The 13,432-nt window shown below is 35.5% G+C and overlaps 3 protein-coding genes across 5 annotated transcripts in view; 2 read left to right on the top strand and 1 right to left on the bottom strand.

The window, feature by feature from the left end:
- The window catches only part of LOC149943924 (nose resistant to fluoxetine protein 6-like), a 29,556-nt gene extending 23,550 nt beyond the window's left edge, over window positions 1-6,006 (top strand). The window contains exons 10-16 of the mRNA XM_090175285.1: window positions 30-195; window positions 252-331; window positions 926-1,048; window positions 1,110-1,230; window positions 2,576-2,762; window positions 2,836-2,978; window positions 5,678-6,006. Coding sequence (XP_090031411.1) covers window positions 30-195; window positions 252-331; window positions 926-1,048; window positions 1,110-1,230; window positions 2,576-2,762; window positions 2,836-2,978; window positions 5,678-5,914 — 1,057 coding nt within the window. The 3' untranslated portion in view covers window positions 5,915-6,006. The remainder of the gene's footprint in view (window positions 1-29; window positions 196-251; window positions 332-925; window positions 1,049-1,109; window positions 1,231-2,575; window positions 2,763-2,835; window positions 2,979-5,677) is intronic.
- A 664-nt stretch (window positions 6,007-6,670) lies between these two features.
- unc-119 (unc-119 lipid binding chaperone) lies at window positions 6,671-8,516 on the bottom strand. Its single transcript, XM_090175690.1, has 2 exons — window positions 8,265-8,516; window positions 6,671-8,189 (listed from the first exon to the last, which is right to left on the bottom strand). Exon 2 carries the CDS (start codon window positions 8,130-8,132, stop codon window positions 7,401-7,403), a length of 732 nt encoding a protein of 243 aa, XP_090031816.1. The 5' UTR covers window positions 8,133-8,189; window positions 8,265-8,516; the 3' UTR covers window positions 6,671-7,400.
- Window positions 8,517-8,886: 370 nt separating this feature from the next.
- Window positions 8,887-12,534, top strand: LOC149943922 (1-acyl-sn-glycerol-3-phosphate acyltransferase alpha-like). 3 transcript variants are annotated; one of them, XM_090174797.1, is made up of 7 exons: window positions 8,887-8,950; window positions 9,069-9,198; window positions 9,900-10,033; window positions 10,103-10,284; window positions 10,503-10,598; window positions 10,804-10,876; window positions 11,873-12,534. In XM_090174797.1, the coding sequence occupies exons 3-7, from the start codon at window positions 9,928-9,930 to the stop codon at window positions 12,052-12,054; spliced, it is 639 nt and encodes a 212-aa protein (XP_090030923.1). In that variant the 5' UTR covers window positions 8,887-8,950; window positions 9,069-9,198; window positions 9,900-9,927; the 3' UTR covers window positions 12,055-12,534. The 3 variants fall into 3 exon arrangements, with proteins under 3 accessions (XP_090030923.1, XP_090030924.1, XP_090030922.1); XM_090174798.1 differs by lacking the exon at window positions 9,069-9,198 and having other exon boundaries at window positions 8,895-8,950; XM_090174796.1 differs by having other exon boundaries at window positions 8,898-9,198.
- The last annotated feature ends 898 nt before the right edge of the window (window positions 12,535-13,432 follow it).

Genomic DNA, 13,432 nt, shown 5'->3' with positions numbered 1-13,432 from the left:
ATGTGATTATAACCTTATAATTAACTTAGGATTTTGCCACCTTTGCTCTTCACGTTGGGAGTGTTATTTCTAATGCCGTTGCTCGGTTCCGGTCCTTTGTGGAACGACGTCATGGGCCAGGAGCTCAATAAATGCCGGGAACGATGGTGGACGACCCTCTTGTTGATGACCTCGTGGGTTAATTGGGAAAATATGGTAAATACGAAGATTCAACCCATTATGAAATAGACTGAAAAATATGGTATTTATAGTGTTTGAGTCACTCTTGGTACTTGTCCGTTGATTTTCAACTATTCCTGATGACGCCCTTGGTACTTGTAATGCTTTACAAGTAAGTTGTCATCGTTGATTTCTTAAAGGGGAACGGTTAAGCTTTTCCCAATATCGCCTTATTTGCGTATCAAAAGATCAACAAGACGTTCAATATACTTACACGTACCTTATTTTGTCTTGAAAAAATAGTTTTTGGCCTAAAAAGTTGAAACGCAAAATAACGCCAAGTATTTGAGTTGGAATTTTCGCCGCCATCGTAAGGCATATCGCCAGCGCCAGCAGCACCTTAGTGAGCGATTTGCGAACTATCCTAACTTTTAAAATCGCGTAGTTTAGGCTTAGGTCTCGTATAACTGGAACGCCCCGCGCGTGCAAAACAAATCTTTCGCGTCTTCAGCAGCACGCGCCTTTACGTTGTTTTTCTGTCTCACCGATTTCTCACCAGGTGTCGCGACGGACGCACGCTTTTCAATTTTTCGAAATTTCTTTATTTCATTAAAAATTAACCACTTTATATTTTTTACGCGGTTTTCGCCATAAATTTTAGTTTTTAACGGGCTATAGGGCTATCTAACTGGTTAAAGCTTGAACGTTCCCCTTTAAACCAAAATCAATGAACCCATACAATAAACGTGACTTCAACATTCAATAGAAAACCAATGTGGGGTTTACTGTCCTCATTTGCCAATATCGTCGGTGGAGCGATTATTTTGGCAGTATTGACCGTCGTCTACGAACTGGGACCCTCATACGTTTTCGTCACCCCCGAAGAAGAGTAAGTGCTTAAAACCGTGAACTTGATAACAACCAACTGAAACCCGATACATGTTCAACAGACAATCGAATAAGATCGGCGATATGACGTACTACAAGCCATACGGACACGTGGGGCCTTACTTCGTCGGGGTTCTGTTCGGGTACTTGCTCTACAAATATCCCGAGGTCACCTTCACGAAAGTAAGATGCTGGAATTACCGCATATATTTGATCCCGCTCACGAATTACAGGCTTCGAGCTTAGGAAATATAGCGCTATCTGACTTAATATCCGTGAACTAAATATGTGAAGAAATAGCAGACGACTTTTGAATTTCAATGTTTTCCGGTTGAACTTTGAGCTGTTGTGCAGAGAGAGTTTTGAACGAGCAGACAGCTTTCATATATTCAATTTAAAACTCGGCTGGTAGGCGACGATACTTGTGACCAAAATTTAAACTACGCACGAAGCTTATAACCACCCTCCCATACGCATTGTAACCCGGTCACCTGTTTAAGCATAAGTGTATAGTATTGTTGCATAAGTGTGACACTTCACATGCAAAAGTTCTATTGAAGCTATTCGCAGTAGACTGCATTACGGGCTTCGTCGCCGTTTTGCGTCCGCTTGCTAACGCGTCACACGTAGCCTTTGACAGCGCCTCGCTAGGGGGAGATTTTCGTCTGGTGATGATGTCACTCCGTTACTAGCTCTCAGTAAAATATTCCCCAAAGTGACAAACTAATGGAAAAATATTATAGACTTATGGTTTAAGGCATTAAAAGTCGCTAGATGACTTGGGCCTAAGTTGGTGCCTTGGGTATTAACCTAGCTGATTATTATTATTATCAGGAACCTATGTAGTATACACTTGGAATGTCTAAGGAAGATTTTTACGGCCATGATGAAGCTCGTAGAAAATGGGCGGGTTTTAAAGCGGGAAAACTCACCAGAAAAACTCTCGCGCCTCGCTACCCTAATTCGACGAAAACTCGTCATTAAGCCTAGGCATGGTTATCATATTATTAGCTTACCTGATTATCTCTTATAACCATACAAATACCTGAAATTAGGTATCACTACATAGTGGCGTAGACAAGGGGGGGCTTCCGGGTCCAGACGCCCCCTTGGGCCTACCTTTCACTGTACTAAATTTCCACCCCCTTCTCAACCCCCTCTTAACATTCACGTACTTCGACCCCCCCCCCCTTGACGAATTTCTGGCTACGCCACTGTCACTACACTTCTTTCGCGAAGAACATTATAATTACTTCAAAATATTAAGTATGATAAAAAATTGAGGTTTTTAAATCCATTGTTTTATAAGCCTATTTTGCGCGGGAAGATCGCCTATTTGTTACCATGACGACGCATTCTTTTCGCGTCAAACCTCGAGCCAATGAATTAGAAATGTCGTGTTACGTCTTACATTTGACGTAGTTAAGCCCCGCCTTTTTCTCCACGCACTTTCGTATCACCGTCCCAATGGAACCTTAGACATTCCAAGTGTACACCTCTATAGTTTCCTGTTATTATTTATGGTCAGTTGCAACGACTATCAGCGTGGACTTTATCTCTGTTCTTGATGTTCGTCACTTTATTCGGGACATACTGGTGGAACAACGGATACCTGCCGAGCATTTACGTCAGCGCCATTAGCCAAGCCACTCTGAGGACGGGCTGGAGCCTGGGCGCCGTTTGGATGCTGTACGAATGCGTCAGGGGCTTCGGGGGTAAACAATCGATAATATTTGATTGCCGAACTCCCGTATGCCTGTCTAATTGTCCTCCGTTGTTTTGCCCCAGGTCCGATCAATAGCATTTTGTCCCTGAAATGTTTCTTGCCATTGGGTCGTCTCAGCTACACAATGTACTTGTACCAGTTTCCAGTTATATGGTACCGTAACAGTGTCAAACGGCAGAGGTTCTATCTCAGTCATTTCGAAGTGGTAAGCGCTTATTTGTCAGATTACTATTATCATAAGTAACATAATACTAATAAGTATTACACTTCCTATTGCTTAAATGCTAATTTTCTAACCGAACCTTTTTTCGGCACTGATACTCTCTTCAAGCTGTGACTTGGACTCGCGACTTACCGTTTTGGATGACTACTTTTTGATAAAAATTTAAAGGCCTAGGTTTTTTTCTGCCTGTCCCCCTTTAAATTAACTTAGTGGAGCACAAATACCCTGGTGGTCGGCCAACCGCTGAACATGTTGGCCTAATTTAAAGGGGGACAGGTAGAAGAAAACCTAGGCCTTTAAGTTTAATATCGGAGAGCACGTTCTGGAGTCGCGAGGGGCTATGGCTTTGTTTAGAAGCCCGCGTGCGAATCACGCGTGATAAAAAAAACATGAGCTCGTGGCGCCGAGAAAATCTTTTTTAATTGACCGATTTCAAAATTACGTTTTTGCGCGTGACAGTGCCTTTACATTGTGAGGCATAGCAGGCTTATTTACCTGCTTTTATACCCTAACATGGCTTCGTATTTTCACGCGCAAAATTAATTTTAAGATCCCTCAATTTTTATCATTTTAGACTAATATTCCGCCTATCTATCGGAAACCAGATATTTCGGCTTAGAGGAAGTCTCGCGTATTTTAGACAACATCTTGATTACGCAATAACTATGAAAATCAGTTTGGTTGAAAATTTCGTTAATTGTCATACTTATTGTTATTATGTTACTTATGCTATTATTAAGTCCTATTCAACTTTGTCAGTCAACTAGAGACGCACTCCATGTGAATCGACAAAATATATTCACAATGTGTTGGCAACGCAAACGATTTTGTTGGAAAAGGTTTGAAGAACGGTCGGTTTTCTAACCGAGGCTTAGCGTCATATATTCAAGGTTGTAGACAACCCTGATATATTTAAATCTGACAATTTCGGTACACATCCTTTTTGACTAAATAAAATGATAAAATTAATGTTACATACTTTTATTTTAATTAATATAAATTGACACATTTTGTAGTAGAATAGGTAATTTTCTTCGGGTGTTAACGGGTAAAATCTGGTGAACCTTACGAAGAACGCGTGAATAAGGCTGTAAGTGTACTGGTTCCCCAGTGGTTGCTTAACGTATTTAACGGCCTCAGTCGCTAACTTTCTTATCTGGTATCGATTTTCGTTTAAACACATGAAACCGGTCGTGCGATAACCCAAGATTCCCTAGAAAAGTTACCAAACTTCGTCCTATATAGTTATAAAGTATATAATAGCCAGCTTTGCCTAGAATCAGAAGTTTATAACATACTCTTACTACATAAGTATATAACATACTCTTACTAGAGAAGTATATAACATACTCTTACTAGAGAAGTATATATCATACTCTTACTACAGAAGTATATATCATACTCTTACTAGAGAAGTATATATCATACTCTTACTAGAGAAGTATATATCATACTCTTACTAGAGAAGTATATAACATACTCTTACTAGAGAAGTATATAACAAACTCTTACTAGAGAAGTATATATCATACTCTTACTACAGAAGTATATAACATAATCTTACTACATGAGTATATAACATATTCTTACTACTCGAGTATATAACATATTCTTACTACAGAAGTATATGTCAAATTCTTACTACAGAAGTATATGCCAAATTCTTACTACAGAAGTATATAATATACTCCCACTACAAAAGTATATAATATAATCTTACTACAGAAGTGTATAACATAAACTTACTGCAGAAGTATATAGCATACTCTTACTACAGGAGTATATAACATACTCTTAATACAGGAATACCATAATCTTACTACAGAAGTGTATAACATATTCTTACTACAGAAGTGTATAACATATTCTTACTACAGAAGTGTATAACATATTCTTACTACAGAAGTGTATAACATATTCTTACTACAGAAGTGTATAACATATTCTTACTACAGAAGTGTATAACAATTCTTACTACAGAAGTGTATAACATATTCTTACTACAGAAGTATATAGCATATTCTTACTACAGAAGTATGTAGAATATTCTTATTACAGAAGTATAAAGCATATTCTTACTACAGAAGTATATAGCATATTCTTACTACAGAAGTATATAGCATATTCTTACTACAGAAGTAAATAGCATATTCTTACTACAGAAGTATATAGCTTAACATACTCAACATACTCTTACTACATGAGTATATAACGTACTCTTACTACAAAAATATAACATATTACATATACTATACATAACTCCGGGTAAAAGTAAATTTTGAATGCAAATGTTGTTCCTGTACAAAAAAATATATTACTGACAGTAACACCTGGTTAAAAATATGTTTCAAGCAAAATGGACAAGGGAACTAGGAATCTAGACGTTGTTTAAATTTCGTTTTAGACAGTGATATTTCTATATTGAAGCTTATGCCAATTGTGGCAGTTCCGAAGGCTTGGCATTTTGCGTCAATTCCATTTTGAAGGAAATATATTAGGCTATAGTCAGTTCCAGCCTTAGATAAGGTTTTGGGCAGATTGTTAGTATCCCTACGTGTCCTACGCAACCGTTTATCGCGCTGCTGTCTACCGCGTTACCATCGGAGACGGCAACTGGTGATGGCACCTTAAAACAGCCTACAACAGGTGGCCAAAGTTTGACGACTTTATTTTCTGTGCAGGTACACGATTTTCTGGCGTGTTTCACCGCTACCCTACTTCTGTCATTTTTCGGCCACCTCATCGCGGAAGCTCCATTTTTGTCACTAGACAAAATAGTGTTTCCACGAACTAAGTTCACGGAAGTTAAATCCGGAAGTCAAAGCAGAAACAATTTAGCGGTGGCCATCGAAGAAGATAATATCCGAACGAACAATAAAATTGACGCGGTAACTGTCACTTTTAAAACCAAAGTGTAATTAACAAAATTATTTATATAATATTTAGGCAAGTACGCGTTGATTTGTAAATATTGTCATTATTTTCACGTTTACATCATCATTTCATCCAATTTCCAAATTATTACTATTATTAAAATTACCGTAATTTTATCTTAAATCATGTCTTATTTACATAATTATTCTACAGGATCAACGTTTACGTAAGTATGGACTAATTAACTAATTAGTTAGGGTCAGTATCTCTTTGCTTTTAGTGCATCATTTATACAGCTCATTGTTACACAAGAAAAAATTAAAATATAAAATGAAAATTAAAAAAAAACAATAAAAACCAAATTATAAAGTTAAAATTTTAATCTAGTTCAAAAATTTCAGTTCAGATGCGTTTTCAGTTTTTATACATCATACGAAAAATACAGCAGAATACCAATCAGAGATGGCGCCAGTGTCTCCACGAAGCGAACAATAATGTTGCATTTCTTAGAAGGCACTAGCGTCAGTACTAGGGAGGGAGGATTACAAACGGGGATAGAAAAACACGGGGGGGGGAGTATAACAAGAATGGATTCCGGAAACGATTTGGTACGTGACAAAAAATAGAGATGGCGCCAGCGTGCCTATGAAGACTTTCGAATTATAACTGGAAAGGGTGTCTTATCAATATTGTCAATATGGTTGTCTGCGTACTTTTGCGTTCACTTTGATTTTTGAAATAAGATTATTCATTTAAATAATCAGGCAAAAACTTCAAATAACATCTTTATTTGGTGCTCACATACTAATTTCTTTAGTGTAACTCCATTTTGAGAATAGAAAAACAAATATTTGAATTTTTTCATAATAATACTATTTTAATAATGAGAACAATTTCAAATGTCTATTTATACCAAAGCTTTTGCGATAGTCACAATAATGGCCTTCAAAGAATAAGCACAAAATAATGTTATATTTAAATTTATTTTTATGCATCAAACTTTACTGTTATTTACAATAGGAATTTTTCATATTAATATTTAGCAATATAATTTTTTATGACTATTTTAATGAATTTGTTGACACCATCACGCATTTTCTATTTAGTATTTTCCTAATAATAAATCTTAAAATAAAAAATTATATTTGATAAACTTTGAAATATTAAACTCCACACACTGTGTAAATATTTCCAGGTAAACAAACATTAGTTTTTAAAATCTTCAACAAACAAAAGATTCTAAATTTCTAATTAAATAATTTTGGCTTCAAAAACCTACAAATACTTCACACATTACATGTATTTTTTTAAGTCGTAAATAAGGCTACATTTACGTATATAAATTTTATAAGACTAGAGTACTGTTGATTTTAATAATAGCTACCTTCAATCCAAATTTATATTTTTTTAATTTAATAGATTATTCAATTAACAGGTTTTCTTATTTTTTTGACAAAGTGAGCAATTTTTTTTTTCCAATTGAGGTGATTGGATGTTGAATTTAACTTTTTTTATAAGACTTTGATGGACTTACTGTTGAAGACCCCCATTATAGGCATAGTCGGCTTTGTTATGCATAATTAACTTATCATCAACAAAATAAAAACTGTCCGAACGGGTTTCAAAAGGGAATTTGATCATTTCTTCAACGGTAGCAGAATTAAGAGTAGGGAACTCATAAATATGCTCGCAAGTATTTTTGCTATTTGGAATGCAAAAACCAAATTCAAAATCAAAGGTTTTGAGGAGTTTATCTCTAAAGAAATGGCGTTCTATCATGCGAAATTTGTTAACTGGTTTATCGCCAACCGTGAACTCGACAGTAGCCCCGACAGTTTTTAATTTCAAAAATTGAGGGGTGAATTGATAGCGTACGAATCGGCCTGCATTAGGGTCAATTTCTTGGGGTTCAGATTCAATAGCATCTTCATTATCTTCAAATTCTGGTGGAGGTGGTTTCGCTATTTCGAACAGAATGGTGCCCGTTTCCAAATCACGTATTTTGAAGCGAGTGAAATCAATATCGTAGATATTGGCATCAGGGGAACATAAATAATTTTCAGTCACTTTGTTCAGTCGCAAAACATCATCGGGTGATATAAATTCCTTCAGGAGTAATTCTTCCTCCGTTGAAGTGTCTCCGCTTGTCAAATTGGAATGATCTTTACGTGATTTGCTTCGCCCACTCATAATTCCAGATTTCTTTTTAGAAACTGAGCCTGAAGTCTCAGTGATATTCGAGCCGCTTTTAACAGCGCTCATTGTGGGAAACTTCAAATAACGAATTTACGTCTAATGATCACGTTTGGTGAACTAAATCTAGGTGATTTATATGAGAAAATTCTGGGGCGTCCAATTTTTTTTTAGATTTAAAAAATAAATAGGCGAACTTACAGCTTAATCATTTCTGAAGTTTGAAAATCCGATCCCGGAATAATGTTTATTTAATCACAATATAAAATTAAACGTATAAATACGTTCATACTGTCAACAACAGGGAATCCTAGTCCTACCTAGGAGTAGTACGGTCCCCAATCCATCTCAGTCTGGCACTGAAGTACACTTACAGGGGGAGATGCGAGAAAACAAAATTGTTGTCTTGACAACGCCTAACAGGCTAACAGTAAATTTAATTTGATTGGTTAATAAGGAAATGCGTTTTCTAGAGCAGTTTTTGTGGGGAACAATTTTTTTATTGTATTTATGAGGGTTGAAAGCTTTGTTTTTAGAAATTAACTAGATAACGTGTTTAATATGAGATATATTAGCCACAAAATGGGATAGATAAAAGGTCAAATATTTGGCCAAATCCCTAATTTCCGCAATTTCTCTAAAAAATCACTGAAGAAATAAACATTTCGGTTTCCTATTGGTTTAAATTTTGCCTTACATCATTTTCGACCAATCGTTTTCTCGACGTTTTGACCTTTTCTCTCGCTAGTGGTGCCCTCTATTTTCTAGAAAGTAAAAGACTCTTGCATAATAATTTTATCGGTTACTGTACACCGCCATTTTTGTGAATTTCTCAAAGGAAGAGGATTAGAGTTTTGAACACGTTGTGAAAGTATTTTATTTTTAGAGTAAGTTTTTAAAGCATGATATTAACAGTTTTTGGGTGGTGAATGGGTACTAAACCAAGTTTTCGTTGAATGGCAACTTGGCTAGAAGTGATTTGTGGTTTTATTTTGTTTTTTATAGTTATAAGTTTCTTTAGTAGTACTGCTAAATTCTACCTAAGGGTAGGGTTGTATTATATATCACTTGTTGTCGCCCCCGCCGTCTCTCTTCCTCCAGCTTTCTTCTCACCTTTTACTCCAAATAACACGTTGTAAGTTTTATGTTCAGCTTATCTTTAACAGTTCGTTCAGAAAATATTTTTCATCCCAAGTAATTAATGCTTGCCTTTGCAGCGTTTTACCAAATTTTAGGCGGTATATTATACTCCGGTGCTCCTAACTTTAATCCCAGCATGGACTAATTAATTAGTCCATGATCCCAGAGTTAAGAAAGTACAAGAACTCAACATGGGCTTATCATGTGCCAATGAAACCTTTTATTGGCCCATGGGCTCATATTCTTTGTGTTCTTAAGCCTTGGTTACCATGCTTTCTACTTTCTTGTTCTATGGTTCTTAAGCTTTGGTTATGTAGCTATTCTTTTTTTCATAGAATTATATAATTAAAGGTAAATTTAACTAATAAGATTATGTATAAAACCCAAAAAGTCTTGAAAAATATTTATTTCCAAGTTAACTTAAATTTAAGCACACTTTAAACTTATGAGCCTTGCTTTTAATATCTAATGCGTTGTTTACCACAGTGGTTCCCAATTATTTTTTGCTATGGAACCCTAAATTATCCACCTAATTCTGGCGGAACCCCAACTCATTTTATTTACTTAACAAATATGGCCGCGCTGCGAATTCTCAAAACCCCTGTGACCCTCCCGCGGAACACCTGTTGGGAACCGCTGGTTTACCATATTTCATTAAGCTTATATATCAGTTATATGAAAATTTATTTGAAACAGACCATGCTCATGGGTATTTCGAAACCTTATGCAATGGATGTATGGCATAGATTGGGTCATAAAAAATCTAGACTTGATACCCAATGGATCTTGTATTTTCGTTGTCAATCATCAAAGCTCTCTGGATGTACAAGGTATGTTTTTTCTTCAACAGTAGTCATAAAAAATAATTTTAACTAAGGCTAGATTGGTCCATTTTTTAGGTATGATGGTGATATATCCTAAACTTCATCCGTTTGTTTCGGTTATGAAACAGGAATTATTCTGGACTGGTCCATTTGGCCTTTTGTGCTGGCTTTCAGATGCAGTCTTCATAAATAGATGTGATACTGCAGCCTCTCGTGATATCCTCAACAAGAAAGTTCAAGAAAACGCGAGAAAAGGGGTAATTATGAGTTATTTTGTCTTTCATTCGAGACTTAGAGTCACTGCTTTGAAATTATATTTTCTCAACGGTGCTAAAGTGCTCGTACATGAAAACTAGTGATTCCTTTGCTTGGGTTAACTAGGATGGTTAATTCTGAAAACTCGGTTTCTCACAATAAATTCTGAAATAAAAATTAGTGAAGAAAAATTGCCTAATTCTTTGGTTTCTCTTTAAAGATCAAAATGTGGATTTTTCCTGAAGGAACACGGAATGATAATGGTTCTATGTTGCCTTTTAAGAGAGGAGCGTTTCATATGGCTGTAAATGCGCAAGTATGTATGGGCCATTTCTTAATTTAACGAAGCTAGAGTCACCATCCAGTTTAAATAGCTGAATGGTGCTACAGCAAATTCGAAAAGAAAATTATCACTTTTTATGCATCAACTCACCTAATTGTGCTGAATTGGTCACCTAATTTTGATACAATATTACTTTTATTTCGAATGATGTACAATTTGCAATTTTACATCATTTCAGATTCCAATTGTTCCGGTTGTAATTTCATCATATTCTTCGTTCTACTCCGTTGAAAAGAAAATATTTGAGGGTGGTGAGTAGAAGATTCGCCAATTTTTCTCAGAAGCTATTGCTTTACCTTCTTGGTGTTTATTTTGCAATATTGCCGATTGTTACTCAGTTTTGATTTGTGATCTTATTTCTTGTTTGTGTAATAAATGTTTCACAAACCCCCTCGTTTATTTTTAAACAGTTGAAAATTTCCACTCAAGGTAATGTTTGGTGAAACACTTGCTAACAGAAACGCAATTTTTATTGCAATTTGGGAGGTTTTGCAATGCATGGCTTGCTATTGCGAGCTTGGTATGGTTCTGTAATTCCAGTCAGCTCTGTGCCTCACATCCATATATTCCCTCCCAGGGTTGTCCGATTTCAATCAAAAATCATAAGTTGTAAATAAATTTCAGTTTGCATTACAGGGTTCGTACGGAACCTGGATAAGTTGGGGATTCTCAAATTAGGGAAAAAAGTCAGGGATTTGAATAATATCGTAAAAAAAGTCTGGGATAAATCTGGGATTTAAATGATATCGTAAAAAGTCATTGATTTAAATGATATTGTAAAAAGGCAGGGATTTAAATAACATCGTAAAAAGCCAGTGATTTAAATAATAGTCAGGGATTTTATTAGTCAACAAACTTTGCATTGCAAAGGAAAGTTGGGTATCTACTCTTGGGCGCTTATGTCTGGCACCTTTTCCCAAGAGAGGAGAGAGACATTCTCAGTGCGCTGTTATGAAATATAATTAAGGTTGTGATATTTAAAAATAATTCTTTGTATTTTACCTATGAAAAATTACCAGGAATATTACTAAAAAAGGTCAGGGATAACTTAGATAAATCAGGGATTTTGAATCTGAAAATTTTGTACGAACCCTTCATTACCACTGGGCTTATATTTATTGTTATTATTCAAGAGAAAATAGCACAGTATGTTGCAAAATCAAATTAAATGTTTTTGATAAAAAATCCACAACCCTGTTACTCCCCGTATTAATGTTTTTATATTTCAAATATAAAATTCTTAATAGGTGAAGTGACAATGACAATTATGCCACCAATCACTACTACTGGTTTGCAATCGGAACATGTTCCGCAGTTAACGGAGGAAGTTCGAAAGGCAATGCTGGAATGCTTTGAGAAAAGCTCTTACAATATTCAACCTTCTAAAATATCCTCGCAAAAAGCGGCAAATACGATGAAATTGGGGTAATAGTTTAAATTGAGAAATATCTAGGCTTTTTTATAAACAATAATTTGGGATTCCATAATGTTTAAAAAAAAATGCAAGTCATGTGATATCTCGAATTTTGAGAACTACACTTATTACCAATATTTAAAATTTCCTAACTCACTATAGTATTATTTTCATTTATTCCTAATTTGAAGTACAAATTTATTTTGTGGAGAGCGTTATTAAAGTTGTAAACTTAAATGTGGCATTTGCCAAATCCTTAAAAAATTAATTCCTACAAGCTAAAGAGTCTTCTGGCCAGTATAGTTTGAATCCTACACGTAATTTTTAAGTTATTGAGAACTGCAGCCGCTAAATTATACTAATAGAAAAATATAACTATTTAAAAATAATTCCACTCTTTGGGTATTATTTTATCGCTCCAACCTTATATGATCAGCTCCATATTATTTTTCTGAGAGAAGCTGTAAAAGTCTTTAATAAAGTTTATAAAATTTACGAGTTGTGTAATATTACCTACGTTGTTTTCAAAATTACCTCCGAAATTTAGTTCTTCAATGAAGAGACTTAAAACGGTTTTAAAATTCACAATTTATTTATTTAAAAATACAACGTTTCAGAGGAACTCTTCCTCCTTCTTCAGGGATTTTTACAAGTCTGACAGTAAAAATCCCTGAAGAAGGAGGAAGAGTTCCTCCGAAACGTTGGATTTTTAAATAAATAAATTGTGAATTTTAAAACCGTTTTAAGTCTCTTTTCATTTAGTTTTTCACAATGTGCTCTTCACTTCTAGTTCTTCAATGCTAGTATAGATGGCTATAGCTCCACTTTATAAACATTTTGAGAAAAACGTGTTTTTTAGTTTTCAATCATTGGCTGCGTTCAACAACTATCAATGGAGAAAATCCGTCGAGTTATCGTTGAGTTCTTTTAATCAACGCTACGTCACAAAAATCTAAAAGTTGTTGTACGAGTTCGCTGACTTAACGAACAAAATATCGTCTGCTACCCCTCCTTTAACTTTGTCGAATGACGTCACGATACCGATGAGCAACGGAAAAACCATCTCGCTCAGCCGATGTTTCCGCTGAGTATACGATGATCAACGTGACGTCAAAAAACCATAGAAATAGAAATTAGACTAGAAGCACTGCCCTTTCCGCCAATCCCAAAGGAAACAGGCGAGCTAAGAAGGCTGACAAACGCATTAAACATTGTCACCATGGCTACGACGCGAATTTCGAAGAGGGATAAAAAAAGGCGATCCACTGCGCATCACGTCGTGCGCGGCGGCGGTCTTTTCGTGTTTAAACTTTTGCGTCTAAAAGCATATCCGCAAAAATGGTTACAAACTGCCCTTTTTCACATTGTAAAGAGAGATCTGGGAAAGAAATAA

The sequence above is a fragment of the Leiobunum rupestre genome, chromosome 5, assembly GCF_980474605.1.
Source record: "Leiobunum rupestre chromosome 5, qqLeiRupe1.1.hap1, whole genome shotgun sequence".
NCBI classification, from domain to species: Eukaryota; Metazoa; Arthropoda; class Arachnida; order Opiliones; family Sclerosomatidae; genus Leiobunum; species Leiobunum rupestre.
The sequence above is the reverse complement of the archived record's forward strand: the minus strand, read 5'-3'. Positions and strand labels throughout refer to the sequence as shown.

Bases quoted from the DNA above. Each gene is read 5' to 3' on its own strand.
- LOC149943922 (XM_090174796.1), top strand. From the start codon at position 9,020: ATGGCAACTTGGCTAGAAGTGATTTGTGGTTTTATTTTGTTTTTTATA. The intron at 10,034-10,102 runs GTATGTTTTTTC...TCCATTTTTTAG, and splicing joins AAGCTCTCTGGATGTACAAG to GTATGATGGTGATATATCCT. The intron at 10,599-10,803 runs GTATGTATGGGC...ACATCATTTCAG, and splicing joins ATATGGCTGTAAATGCGCAA to ATTCCAATTGTTCCGGTTGT.
- unc-119 (XM_090175690.1), bottom strand. From the start codon at position 8,132: ATGAGCGCTGTTAAAAGCGGCTCGAATATCACTGAGACTTCAGGCTCA.